Raw genomic sequence first — 14,572 nt, 5'->3', positions numbered from 1 at the left:
ACCACAGCAAGGTGCATGATGTTGGAACATGCTAATCCACGCCCACTTCCTGTTCTGCCATTTTATATAGAAGATTGCTGGAGTGGTGGGGATATGCAAATTCACTCAGTTTGTTCCAGCTCTTGGGGCACTATGGGATTTAACTGGATAGTGCGGGGACCTGTGATGGTTTGCCAAAACCTATTTTCCCTAATGCTAGAGTTGTTCGAGTAGAGTTTCAATTATTGTCTTTCAGTTTTTAAATTCAACAGAATGAAGGCTGTTGCCTTAATCTTCAGATTAAGTTTGCGCTGATGTGTTTCAGCCTTTATCGGTCATGACGTATGCTTTGATTGTTTCCACATCGTTTCTCAGCAGCAGAATTCAAGTGAGCAGGCTGACTGCTATTTATTACTGAGAGCCTTCTGGGATTCAGGGGGTTACCTGCTGCCCTATCTTGAGATAGCTGTGTACTTGCTTGCATTGCGCTTGATGCTTCTATGGCTTTCTTGTCTTGTTTGCTTTCTAGCCAGTTTTCAGGGATCTAGACAGACTTGTGCAGCCAAAATAAATGGCAACTGTGCATGGACTACCAGCATATTTGTACTAAAGTAACTACAGGGACCTGCACAGAACAAGTACCTGCAATGAAGTCTGCATCAGCTCTTATTCCAGTCACAGAACATGTTGATGTAGGTGACGGCAGCATCTCAGAAGATTGGAATAGAAACCAGCTTCAGCAGCCTGAATGCTCAGAAGAGGCTGGTCAGCTTGGCTTCAGGCCACTGCCACTGGATGCTGCATTGCAGATGGTCTGAGATTTGTTCATGCTGTAGTATGAACTGCAGTACAATGAAATTAACATTCATTGCTGCACAGATATGCATGATGGTCTTCTCCACATTGATTTGCAGGAAGTTTGTGTTGTCTAATGCTCATGGAAATATTACCTTCACGTAGCATTTTCTTTTCATAGACAATTTAATCAACCTGTTCAGATGTGTTATAATAAAAGGGGAGTGGTGTACCCAGGCCTTTTTGCTCAAGGGTAGGGTCACTGCCACTGTGTCACAAAAGCCTTCCATTTTCTTTTCATGCACTGAGTTTATAAGGTTGCAAGTTCTTGGACCCTGCAGCTGCAGACTTGCTCTTCCACTCTGATCGTCAACTATATGATGCACTGTTGCGTAACCTTTAAATGCATCCAATGGAAGTGGCTTTTAAAATGTGCTGCATTAGCTGTACCTGTGCTAGAAATTAGTGTTGGATTACATAAGCAACACAAATACTAGCTGCTAAGGGCTCCAACTACTTCAGTGTCACCAAGACGAGATAAAATGCAGCAAGTATTTTTGAGAATGTCAGTTCCATGATGCTCTTAACTTTAGACCAGGGCAATATTAGGCAACAAGATAAATGATTGGGATGTTGGGTTGAGTTTATTTGGCCACCTTTTAAAGGTGAGGCCTGGTGTGATGGTGGGTGGTAATGCTGAGGCAGCAGCTGTTCAAACTTTTTTATGTTGTCTCATGTAGCACTCCAGGAATACTTGGCCTTTAAAGATCTGTTGAGTTTTAGTTTTGTTTATTTTGAATAGCCTGACCTTGTGGAACAAATAATTCACCAAATGGTGGGTGCAGGGTGGATCCTGTTTCAAGGACCATAAGGATGTTTCTTTTTGTGTTATCATAGAAGAGGCACTGATTAGCCTAGGTCTATGCAATTCCTGTGTGACTCACTATTGTGTTTCCTTTTAATACCCTGTACTGATTAATGTAAAGTGACCATAATCTTAGTGCACAATAGAGCTACTCTTCATTCTATCCTTGATTACTCAAGATGACACTCTTAGTTTTGAAAGCCGTCATAAGGTGGGGTCTCCTCTTAGTCTAAATCGCCTTGGGTTGGTGGTACAGTGGGGTGGAGCATGGGCTGACTTGAAATGCCTGTTCCACACTCTGCAAATAGTGGTTTTAAGATGGCCAAGGTAAAATTACCCCCCAGGTATTTCAGCAAAATGAGAAGTAGTTCTGCACCTCGTTTTGTTGCATGCAGTTTTTCCAAGGTTTGTAGGCCCATCTCAGCTGAGACAGTAATCAGTAAACACACACTGAAGGGACAAGGGCCTGACTGAGGGAAAAAGAAAACCGCCATATTTTCCTTGTTTCCAGTGGAAGCTGTGATACTTCAAATGAACTCTGGCTGAGCAATTCTTTGGAGTTGCTTGTACTGTGTTGCTTTTATATTGGCAAGCGTGTGTAAAGGGGGATTTCTGCTGCACTTGTATAAAGTGATGTCAGCCTTAATGTTGTATCCCATCTCCCGTGTCTATTTTAGAAGGCAACTCTGCTGATACGCAAGTAACTTTTTTTTTTGCGGATTCAATGTGGATCAAGTAAAGAGATCTGAGACTAGAATGTCTGTCTGAATGTGCAGTTTGGAAAGAAATATTGGCAAAAAAAAAACATTTTTAGATATTATGATTGCTTGTTTTAAGTATTATTGGAAAATAATTGTATGTTGTGTTTCATAGTTACAATTCAATTGGTTAATACTGGGATTATTTTAGTAGGAGCACTTGAGTTTGTACTCATTGAGGTTTAGGAAGAAATGAGGGGCAACCTTATTGCGACTTAGAAGATTCTAGGGGAATTGACAGGATAGATGTGAAGGGGCTATGTCCCTTCTGTGGGCAAGTCTAGGACCAGAGGCTCAATCACAGAATAAAGGGTCACCCATTTAACATGGAGAGGAGGAGGACATTCTTCACTGAGGGTAGTGAATCTTTGGAATTATTTGCCTGGAGAGGGTGGGTCATGAGGTGTATTTAAGAGTGAAAGAGGCATTTTTTTTTATCAATAAGGGTATTGATGGGTTAGGGCAAAAGGCAGGAGAGTGGAATTGATGATAATTGGATCAGTCATGATCTCGTTGAATAGAGGACCAGATATGAGGGGCCAAATGGCTGTCTTCTGCTCTTAACTTATAGTATTTAAAGATTATCTACAATAACTTTAAGAAGCTCATGATCCAATATTTACAGGAGGAATTAGATGCTTTAAGCATGGCACTCATTTATGTACAGGTTGACACAGTATGACCAACTATAGCCCCAAAAAAAACTGTTTCCAGTCTTAACCAGCGAGATGAAATGTTGAAGAAGTCACGTTGGCCCTGTTTCTCCAATGATGGATCTGTGGTGATTGCTGCTGACCTTGAAGAAAGCAGACACCAGGATATAACTATGTCTGCTGTGCAGACTTTGTCCTTCCCTGTAACGTTCCGATTTTATTGCAGAGAGCAGGTTAGAAAATTAAAGCCTTCCTTTTGCTCTTCACTTTAATATGTGTTTTTTCAGCAAGTGTAACAAATGACTACATTTCGGATTGGAGCTAACAGCAATATAATTAAGCTTTCAAAAATGTATTTTTAAAAATATTTTTTCATAGTACATAAATTCCACATTTGACAAGTATGATGTTAGCGTTTTCAGATCAGTGTTTAGTAATAATTATAAAGTCAAGGTTATTAAAATCCCAATTTTACCTCATTCAAGAGTCAGTTTTTGCAACATGACTAACAGACTCAGTAGAGGTGTTTGTCAATTCCTGGATTTCTTATGGATTTTAGTTTGCAGGAACTTAGATAGCACTGATTTACTGAAATCAACTTCAGTATTTCCACACTAACTCAACAAGCTGCCAAGGTTGCTGTCAGTCTCTGCAATGATGATGGCAAATGTTGACTGTTTTACTGGCATTGCAGCTGCAGATCTGCATCTTTTGTTAAATTAATTGAGTTTGTTTTTTTTATTCTGTATGATATGTGCTGTAACTAATCTCCTCGTTTCTCTCCGTCAATATGTTTGGAGAAAAATTAAATCCCTAGAAAATTCCGTACAAATGATTACTTTCCTTTAGCATATGGCCATCTAGCTTAGTTATGAGCAGACTAGATTTTGAGAATTACACACTGATAATTAAACTTTATCAGAAGATTGGAATCATTTTTGTAAGATGTTATAATCTCTGAATGTTTTTTAAACAAACCAAGGAATTTTTAACAAACAGTTTAGTATGGCTATACTGCTTGTCGAAAACCGAAAGTCTTAATGGATGTTCAACACAGACATCAAAAAGGAAAGATTGAAGGAAATTAGGAAGATTGCATGGATGAAAGCATGGACAGAGATCTTTTGAAAGCATTTGAAGGAGGTGTTAATAGTTAGGATGGAAGCTGTAGGATCATAGTGACTAAAAGAGGTGGTAACCATGGCAAAACAAAGGCATTTAGAGGAATGGGGAGTTTACTGGAGATTGGAGAATATCACTGAGATATTGGGATTGATAGATCCAGACAAGAGTTTAAAATTCATTTGCTGTGACTTGGGAGAAGGCAGAGGGAACAGTAAGGAGGGTAGCGGTGATGGGAGTGCAGAAACGTATGGGAAAAGATATGGAACTCATTCTAATGAGGTATGGCTTGTGAAATGGAGTGGACAGTGCAAGTAAAGTTTAAGATGCTAATCTTTGACTTGAATAACGATATAGATTGGACAGAGTAGGTGCTATTTGGGAGGTGAAAATGAGGTAGTGTCTCCATGGGGTGAGGTAACTAAGGGAATTTGCATTCTTGTCCAGATGGCAGATCAAATTTTTGGTTGGTAGATTCATGAATTGGTGAGTCTTTTTGAGATATATTTTCCGATATCCTGAATTGATATAACGTCAGCTAAAGTATTTGAAGTTGGTTTTTATTTGCAGCATTTCAGCAGATTGGTTCACAGCAGGAAAGAAAATTGGGTGAAGACAATGCCATTATTTTAAATTGAAGGAATATCATTACCAAGCTCAGTGAGGGCTGTGCATTGCACTGGTTTTTCTGTATCATTCATGCTATTCTTACAATCCAACAAGTGAAACAAAACTCTCTGGAATTGTTTTTGTCCCAAACAATTGTAAGCTGACTTTGTCTAACAAATTGGTCTTCCAGGGTTAATTTGCAATCATGACCACGGAACCGGGTTCAGACTCTGAATCAAAGCAGGAACAAGACCAAAAGGAAGCTTCTGAAAAGAAAGAGACGACAGCAGAACAACAGCAGGCTGTAGAGCGTCAACAGGAAGACGGAATTGACGGACCCCCAAAAGGAATTGGCAATTCTGAGACCAAGGAGCAGGTATGTCATATTTTTATACATGTTTCTTAGATAGATCAAGTTGGGTAGGGTCATTAAGTCTTGAAAGGTCTATTATCACATGACAATGATCCATTCTAAGAGCACTGAGCACAAAATCTCTTCAATTTCGATCACAGCTAAGGAATTCAAGTCTGGTCTGGGTTTAGGGCTGTGAATACAGACATCACTTTTCTACTAGCTGTTGGAAAGCTGGTGGGATCCTGGTGTCTTGCATTGGGGAAGTAATAATTTTGGGATAAGAGAAGTGACCTCTATAATACAACTTCAGCTGTATTATTGTATAGATAATACAATCTGTGAATGTCTCTGACAGATGCAAGTGACTGCATATGAAGTTATTGCAGGCGATGAAACCTCCAGAAGGTGGATAAGAACGGCTGTAATGCACTGTTAAATGTTGTTTTGTTTCCTAATTTGTATTCCCCATTTATTTTTCGATCATGTGTAGACCATGTTATAAGAAATTAAATATCTTTAATTGATCTTGTATCTCACTGCAGCACCTTCTTGTATTATAAACGCTCGCACCCAAACAGCTAGTGGGATTGTAGATTTCATCCCATTAGTAACATTTGTGGCTTGGTTGATGTACACCTCCATTAGAGGGATAGCCATCTTTCCAACTGGATGAGGAAATACAAAGATTGGTAGCTGGTTGAAAATCATTAAAGCAAGGAACTGTCTGATAGGAGTGTTTAACTTAGCTGGAAATGGATTTTGCTCAGACAATCTCTCATTTTTGAGTTTAAAAGAAAATCAAAGCTTATGGAGCACAACTGATTCTTTTAGGTTAGCCTAATTTAAATAAGATTTTAACATGGTATTGAAGCTTGCATCCATTTAGTTGATCCTACCCTCCTCAAGATTTATCCTTGTCAGTTGCTGTCTCTTCAGTAAAGGCTGCGGTCAAAGACTGAGAGAGTTACAGAGCACTTTGCATCTGGGAAAACCATTGTTATATTTTGAGCGGTCCATGGCAACAAATTGCATTTCCATTACTGAGTGAAGATTTGTACAGAAGTGATGACATGTGCAGAGCTCCCTGGATCAGTTCCCAACTGGCACATCATTAGTATTTGGGGGAGTGTGGAATAAACTGGCTGCACACTTGAATCCTGAAACCCTAGCAGATTTTGCCTTGATAATGTGCTCGATTGGTCCATCGAACAAAACCCTCAAGTTATTCTCCAGGACAGTGCCAATCTGAGGAAGTGAAATGCTTTTTTCACTGGCTGGTAGCACTGTTTTTATTGCACTCTGATCAGAATGCTGAATTTAGTTCATTATGAATATTGGGTTACCTCTGAAACTGAAGTCATAACACATATGGAACTATCCTAAATCAACCTTCCCCTCTTTTGGAATTTATCTTATGTCCACTTTCTATCTTGAGACTTGAGGCTCAGGTTAAAACTACATTTTGTTCTGAACTGGCTGCAGATATACAATTCATTTGTGTCATTTCATAGTTCTGCAGACAAAAATCAGCATTTTCAATTAAAATTGTGTTTTTTTTTGGGAAATGAATGAGCTAGATAAAAGGAATGCATTGAGTGTGGTGCCTGTAAACTTGCAGAAATGTTGAATGAAGTGCCATACAAGCAAGTTCCAAACTGAGGTATACAGACAAAATGTAAAAAATGAAACACAGGTTGGTTAACAAACAGTCAAGGCTTATACATTGACAATGCATGTTGTTTTGCTTGAAAGAGGGCTGAAATTGATCAATATCAGATCTATTTTTGTTTGCATGAGATTGAATTTGAGTACAATATTGAAATTCACTGACATCACAATAGCATTTGGCAAACACTTTCATCCAGTTTAGAAATGTGGCAAAATGAGTTGGTACAATGCTACAGTTTTTAATATTCATTAAAAGTAGGTGGGCACTGCTGGCTAGGCTACCATTTATTGCCTATCCCTAATTGCCCTTGAGGGTGATGGGTATGGCATTCTTGAAGAGCTTGCGTATAGGTACACAAAGTGCTGTTAGGGAGAGCTCCTGGATTTTGACCCAGTGATTGTGAAGAAACAACAGGTTGATTTATGCTTTAGAGGAGAATTTGCAAATGATGGTGTTCTTATACATCTCCTGCTCTTGTCCTTCCAGCTGGTAAAGGTCACTGATTTGGAAACTGCTGTTGAAGGATTCTTGATACTTCAATGCATCTTGTAGACACTACACACACTATTGCCAAGTGCATCAGTGGTGAATGGAATGTATGTTTGTAGATGTAGTGCCAGTCAAGCAGGCTGCTTTATCCTGAGTGGTGTCAAGCTACATGGGTGTTGTTGCAGTCGAGTGGGGAGGATTCCATCATACCCCTGACTTTGCCTTCTCCTGGCTTTGGGGAGTCAGGGAGTGAGTTACTTGCTACATGATTCATGACTTTTGACTGGCTCTTATAGCCACAGCATTTATTTGGCTGGTTTCTGGTCAATGGTCATCCCAGGATGTTGATAGTGGAGGATTCAGTGATGGTAATGCCTTTGAATGTCCAGAGAAAATAGTTAGATTCTCTCCTCTTGGTGATGTTCATTGTCTGGCACTTGTCAGGCACAAGTGTTACTTTCCACTTGTCGGTCCAAACTTGCATATTGGCCAGGTCTTGTTGCATTTGGACATGGGCTGCTTCAGCATCTGAGGACTCCACCAACATAGGCATTGAACATTAAAATCTCTTCCACTGATATGTCTCCCAGCTTCTTGCAATTGCTGTTCAATGTAGAGATGCACTGATGCATCACACAGGCGATGAGATCATTGGTATTAATCAGCAGTAGGTTTCTTTGGCCACTTTTAACTTGACTTATGAGACTTCATGGGGTCTTTTGAGGCTGGAATTGCATTCACTGGAGAAAGGTGGGCAAGAAAAATATTAAGGATAGTGGAATGATATGGCAGGGAAGGAAATCGTTTTGGCACAGTGCATGTGCTGGGTTTGAATTCTAGTTGAGTTAAATGTCTCAGCTGACCTCATTGTTGCTTTACTGATTCTCAGCCAGCTATTGACTCCTGAGTTTCCCTGGCCAAGTTGAACGATTTGCTCCTGCTTGGGTGGGTGCACTAAACCGCCCGATAGCACCGGAGTGAAGTCGAAAGCCATTTGACGTTCAATCATTAAATTTACAGTAAAGGACGGTGGTGAGGTGGGACATGACACGTCTGAAAAGTACATACCCCTCAGCATCATCTACACAATCAATAGTAAACGGGCTGTCCAAGTGTCTCAAATTATGAAATGTAGTTTAATCAGTGGGAAGCTTTTAAATTGAATGGTTTTAATTGCTCAAGAACAGAAAGGCTTATCCTCGTATTATATAATCAGGAACACGAGTTTCTCGATTTAAACTTGTCACTAAGTTAATAAAGAGAGACGTCATCTTTTAAGGGAATAGTGGATGGCACTTGAAATGCAGCAAGATGGTGAGTCATGGGGAAGAGTAGGATGGTGGAGTTAATTTGAGATTTTCTAGCAAAGTGCTGGAGTATGCACAGTGATCACATGGTGGTCAGTATCTGTGCTTACACTTCCATGATTCTACTGGAAGAACCTCTTTGGAACAAAATTTGTAAATTTTAATACAAAATCATATGCCATTAAAATGTCACATTAAGAACTAACTGCTGAGAGGATTTTTTTTAAACAGTTAAACGTAAGCTGAAGTTAAAACTATGTTGTATTCTTCTTGTAGTAAAGTTTAAACTGTGAAGTGGAATATGTTCTAATGAGACTAATCGTTTGAGGCTGTCATTAGATTGGTGAACGGGAAAAGGAGGCAGACGGAGCTTCTGGTAAAGTTACTGTGGATCAACAGGACGACCAGCAAGTTGAAGACGACAAACTCTCCCAGAAATCCTCTTCCAGCAAGTTATCGAAATCTCCTCTCAAAGTTGTAAAAAAGCCAAAGAACATGCTGTGCAAAGTGACCCTCCTGGATGGCTCGGAACACACGTGTGAGGTTGAGGTAAGAAGACTATAAGACCATAAGACCATAAGACATAGGAGTGGAAGTAAGGCCATTCGGCCCATCGAGTCCACTCTGCCATTCAGTCATGGCTGATTGGCATTTCAACTCCACTAATCAGGTGCTGGTTAATAACTCCTTCTGAATTCTCTCCCTTCTGAGTATGTACTTTCCAGAAAGCTATATATGGAAATACAGAGGAACCTCGATTATCCGAGTGACATGGGTGAGGAGTATTTTGTCAGATAACACAGCTTAGCAATGCATCGGGACCTTGCAATCTTGTTCGGATAATCTGAAATTTGGATAATTGAATGCCAGATAATCAAAGTTCTGTAGTTAACATTTACTGCGGTTATTCGTTTAACTTGTTTCAGACTATCAATTGGATATTTTGTTAAAAAGTTCCACAGTGCAACATCCAACAGTTTTTTTCCAAAGTTCTTCAGCTGCTTTTAGTGAGCAAGTTTAAAAGATGGTTTGAAAATGTGACTGACACAAACTGGTAAATGTGCAAATTACAACAACTTTAACAATTTACTTGGGGATACTAATGTGGCACTGGGAATAATTTTTTGTAAGGTGAATGACAGCTGGTGCTTTGATGGGTGCTGTGTAAAATACTAAACCTCAAGCCAAATCTGTGAGCAATCAGTATTTTTTTTTAAATGACGTTCTATGGTATTTATAAATGTGCTGAGAAGGATGATTGAGAGTGGGAAATCTACAGGAGACAAATGAGACATTAAAATGTGTAAATGGCTGAATGTTATATATGTAGTGTTCTCATTAGAGATGAAATATTTTACCATATCAGTGGTTAAAAGAGCAAGTTTGCATAAAATGTCAACATCATTTTCTCTTGAAATGTGCAAATCCTGTAAAATAGTGTCAAGTTATGATTTTAGTTGTTTAAGCCAGCGGGTAATTTGTGTTATGGTAAAGAATATGAGTTTTAACTGTGCAGCGGTCAGAGGTTCTTTTGAATTATTTTTATATCCTTGAATTAATCAATTTTTTTTTATTATTCACTTACTTTACAATTCCGCTGCTTCCTCTTTCTCTGCCAGACCCCGACCACTGAGGTAGTTTGAAACAGTCAGTGTAAAACTCTGACCACAGCTAGTACCTCCCCTGTAAATAAGGAAACAATTACCTGTATGGGACCATAAGCTCTGCCACTGGTGCCTGAGTTGACATGGTGAACACCTGAAATGGGTGAATGAGTGTGAAGGAAACTCTAGATTCCCACACTTGGAATTTTCGATAGGAGTCACAACACAACCAGTGAAATAGGATTTATCAGGACTTCTGCTAACTCTTTCAGCAAATTGGCAGAGATTCAGAGATTGTGTTGCATCTAATTAAATGAGCCATGTCAGCTTTCCAGATCAAAAATGAAGCCTTTGTAAATAGCATGGCACTTCATATAATTTTTATACTGTGTACTTAATTTGTATGGTGTCTTTTCATGGCATTTGAATATCTCAAGCACTCAACAATGCAATCACTGTTGTAATGTGGGGAAATACAGTGATCACTTTGAAAACAGCAAGGTTCCACAAATTTCATTCAGATAAATGAAAAATAATCATTGTTGTTTAAGGATTGCATATGGCCATGACAGCAGGGGTATCCTTGAGCTCATCATCAAATTGCACAGAATTCACATAAGTATTTTGGTGCAGACAGAGGCCTTTTGGCTCATCATGCCTACACAAGCTATCTTATATAATCTGATTGTACTATCCCCTGCTTATTCCCATAACCCTGCACACAATTATTATCCAATAAAACATTCTCTTAAATGTCTCAGCTGAGCCTATCTCCTCTGCATTTCACATGTTGCATTCCAAACTCTAACTGCGAGCTCTGTGGGAAAACAAATCACCTTTGCTTTGTTTGCATTGAGTTTTAACCTTTGCACTGTTGTTCTTGTTTCTCATTCTTGACTTCACTGTGCTCTGCCTGTTTGTCATGGTGAAAATCTCAATCTGATCTCTTCTTTGCTCCCTTCTGTCCAGGTAAAATGATCCCTACTACTTCAGTCTATCTCTATGCCTCAGCTCATAACCTGGAACCACTCTAGTAAATTGCATCTGCAATCTCTCCAATTTATTCACATCTTTATAACGTGGCTCCTGCAACAATTCACAGTATACCATCTGAGGTCTAACACTTGTCTTGCATATGTTCAACATTACTATCTTGCTCTTGTATATCCAGACTAGTAAAACCGAGAACACTACACTTTACTTACTGATCTCTCCACCTGTCCTGTCACCGTCAGTGATCTCAGTCCTGCCACTTTCAGTAATCTCAGCACCCATAGACCTAGGTCCCTCTGCTGCTACAGTCCCTTTGAGAATTGTGTGCCTATTTTGTGTTGTCTTTCAACTTTTCTCACTACCAAAGTGCATCACCTCACACTAATTTGCATTGAACCTTGTCTGCCAACTCTCCATTCACTCCAGCAACTTGGCAAGTTCTTTTTGGACTTGTACACTTCCCTCCTCCTAGCTTACAATTCTTCCAAGTTTAGTGTCATTTGCAAACTTGGAAATTGTCCCCTGCACGCCAAGATCCAGATCATTCATTTCTATCAAGAAAATTAAGTGTCCCAAAACCATTCTCTGGGGAACTCCACTACAAAACTTTGTCCAGCCTAAAAAATATTCATTGGCCATTACTCTCCCTTTTTTATCACTCAGCTAATTTTGTATCCACATTGTCACTGTCCCTATTGCACCATGACTGACAACTTTCTTTAGGTTTGTTGTGAGGCACTGTATCACCTGCCTTCTGGAAATCCATGTATACAACAACATAGGTGTTATCCTTGTCAACCTTTTCCATAACCTTTCAAAACACCGAGATAATTAAACACTATTTCCCCTTTAGACCTCCATGCTGATTCTTCTAATAAACCTCGTTTCTCCATGTGACTACTCACTCTATCCCAAACAATTCTTTCCAAAAGGTTTTCCACTGCTGAAGTTTAGCTGGTCTGTAATTGCTGGGATTGGCCTGACAAGCTTTTCTGAATAATACTGAAATGTTGGCAAATGCCTGGTCGTCTTGTGCCTCCCTAAAGTCCAGAACATATTATGGGCAGTACCTCTGCAGGTTTCTATCCTCACTCCATCTTTCAAATCCATGGATTCAACTCATCCCTTCCTGCTGCCTTGTTAACTTTAAGTGCCAACATTCAATCCAAGACTTGTTCCTTTATTAATTTTGATCCATTCTAGTGACAGAGTTTCTTCCTCTGTCACCATGATCTAGGCAGCATTGTCTTCTGTAAAATCAGCTGCAAAGTATTAATTTAATACGTCAGTTATGCCCCTACCTGCACCTGTAAATCCCCCTTTTGGTCTCTGATTGGCCCTACTCTTCCTTTAACCACTTGCTAACGGTTTATATGCCTCTTGCAGACTTTGAGAATTCCCTTTTATGTTAGTGTTTTTTTTTCCCTGTTATATGAGTTGCTTTCCCTTTTATGTTAGCTGTGAATAATTTGGATGTTAGCATAAAAGGTGTAGTTAGTAAGTTTGCAGATGACACCAAAATTGGAGGTGTAGTGGACAGTGAAGAGGGTTACCTCAGATTACAACGTGATCTTGATCAAATGGGCCAATGGGTTGAGGAGTGGCAGATGGAGTTTAATTCAGATAAATGTGAGGTGCTACATTTTGAAAAATCAAATCTTATCAGGACTTATACACCTTTAATGTTAAGGTCCTAGGAAGTGTTGCTGAACAAAGAGATCTTGGAGTGCAGATTCATAGCTCCTTGAAAGTGGAGTCCCAGGTAGATAGGATAGTGAAGAAGGCGTTTGGTATGCTTTCCTTTATTGGACAGAGTACTGAGTACAGGAGTGGGGAGATCATGTTGCAGCTTTACAGGACATTGGTTAGATCATTATTGGAATACTGCATGTAATTCTGGTCTCCTTCCTATCAGAAGGATGTTGTGAAACTTGAAAGGGTTCAGAAAAGATTTTCAAGGATGTTGCCAGGGTTGGAGGATTTGAGCTATAGGGAGAGGCTTAACAGGCTGGGGCTGTTTTCCCTGGAGCATCGGAGGCTGAGGGTTGACCGTATAGAGGTTTATAAAATCATGAGGGGCATGAATAGGATAAATAGACAAAGTCTTTTCCCTGGTGCAGAAGAGTCCAGAACTAGAGGGCATAGGTTTAGAGTGAGAGGGGAAAGATATAAAATGGACCTAACAGGCAACGTTTTCATGCAGAGGGTGGTAAATGTATGGAGTAAGCTGCCAGAGGAAGTGGTGGAGTCTGGTACAATTGCAACATTTAAAAGGAAACGAGATTGGGTATATGAATATGAAGGGTTTGGAGGGATATGGGCCAGGTGCTGGCAGGTGGGACTAGATTGGGTTGGGATATCTGGTCGACGTGGGCGAGTTGGATCAAAGGGTCTGTTCTTGTGCCGTACATCTCTATGACTCTATAACCTTATTACAACCATCTGAAAGGACAAATAGCACCTCATTTTAACTTCTCACTTAAATAATAGCATTATTACCACGACCCAGCTCCTTTGTGCAAGATTAGACATGTATACTTCACATGAGGATTGAACCCTGCCTTTTTGACTCTGATATGTGTACTGCCTTTGAAACAATGCTGACTTGAGTATCCTAACAGCTGTATATTTAAAAAATATTTTACACAGTCTAGGTCTTCAAAATATGTAATTTGTTGTTTACTTTTCATTTATACAATGAATAATTGCAATTCACTTTTTAAATTATTGGAAAACCATTTCACAAATCTCACTAGAGAAAATAGTCGAGGTCTATGTTATTCATTAGATTAGATTAGATTACTTACAGTGTGGAAACAGGCCCTTCGGCCCAACAAGTCCTCACCGACCCGCCGAAGCGCAACCCACCCATTCCCCACATTTACCCCTTTAACTAACACTACGGGCAATTTAGCATGGCCAATTCACCTGACCTGCACATCTTTGGACTGTGGGAGGAAACCGGAGCACCCGGAGAAAACCCACGCAGACACGGGGAGAACGTGCAAACTCCACACAGTCAGTTGCCTGAGTCGGGAATTGAACCCGGGTCTCTGGCGCTGTGAGGCAGCAGTGCTAACCACTGTGCCACCGTGATGCCCATTAATTATAGAATCCCTACACAATGACTCACGGAAGAGCACTCCACCTATTCTCACACCCCTACCCAATCCCTGTATAAACCATGGCTAACTCGCCTAACCTTCCCATCCCTGGAAACAACGGACAACTTAGAATGGCCAGTCCATCAAATTGCACATCTTTTGGACTGCAGAAGGAGCATACAGGGGAAACCCAGGCAGACATTGGGACGATGTGCAAACTTGACACAGACAGGTGCCCGAGGCTGGAATCTTTCCTGGATCACAGGCACT

At 40.1% G+C, this 14,572-nt stretch overlaps 1 protein-coding gene across 6 annotated transcripts in view; it reads left to right on the top strand.

Annotated features, from left to right (window-relative positions):
* LOC132811374 (band 4.1-like protein 3) overlaps nucleotides 1-14,572 on the top strand; it is a 183,035-nt gene that overhangs the window by 38,667 nt on the left and 129,796 nt on the right. For all 6 annotated transcript variants that reach the window (XM_060822805.1, XM_060822804.1, XM_060822808.1 and 3 more), the window contains exons 2-3: nucleotides 4,972-5,157; nucleotides 8,941-9,150. In XM_060822805.1, coding sequence (XP_060678788.1) covers nucleotides 4,987-5,157; nucleotides 8,941-9,150 — 381 coding nt within the window. In that variant the 5' untranslated portion in view covers nucleotides 4,972-4,986. The remainder of the gene's footprint in view (nucleotides 1-4,971; nucleotides 5,158-8,940; nucleotides 9,151-14,572) is intronic.

This window comes from Hemiscyllium ocellatum, chromosome 4 (genome assembly GCF_020745735.1).
Source record: "Hemiscyllium ocellatum isolate sHemOce1 chromosome 4, sHemOce1.pat.X.cur, whole genome shotgun sequence".
In the NCBI taxonomy this organism is placed as follows: domain Eukaryota; kingdom Metazoa; phylum Chordata; class Chondrichthyes; order Orectolobiformes; family Hemiscylliidae; genus Hemiscyllium; species Hemiscyllium ocellatum.
The sequence above is the reverse complement of the archived record's forward strand: the minus strand, read 5'-3'. Positions and strand labels throughout refer to the sequence as shown.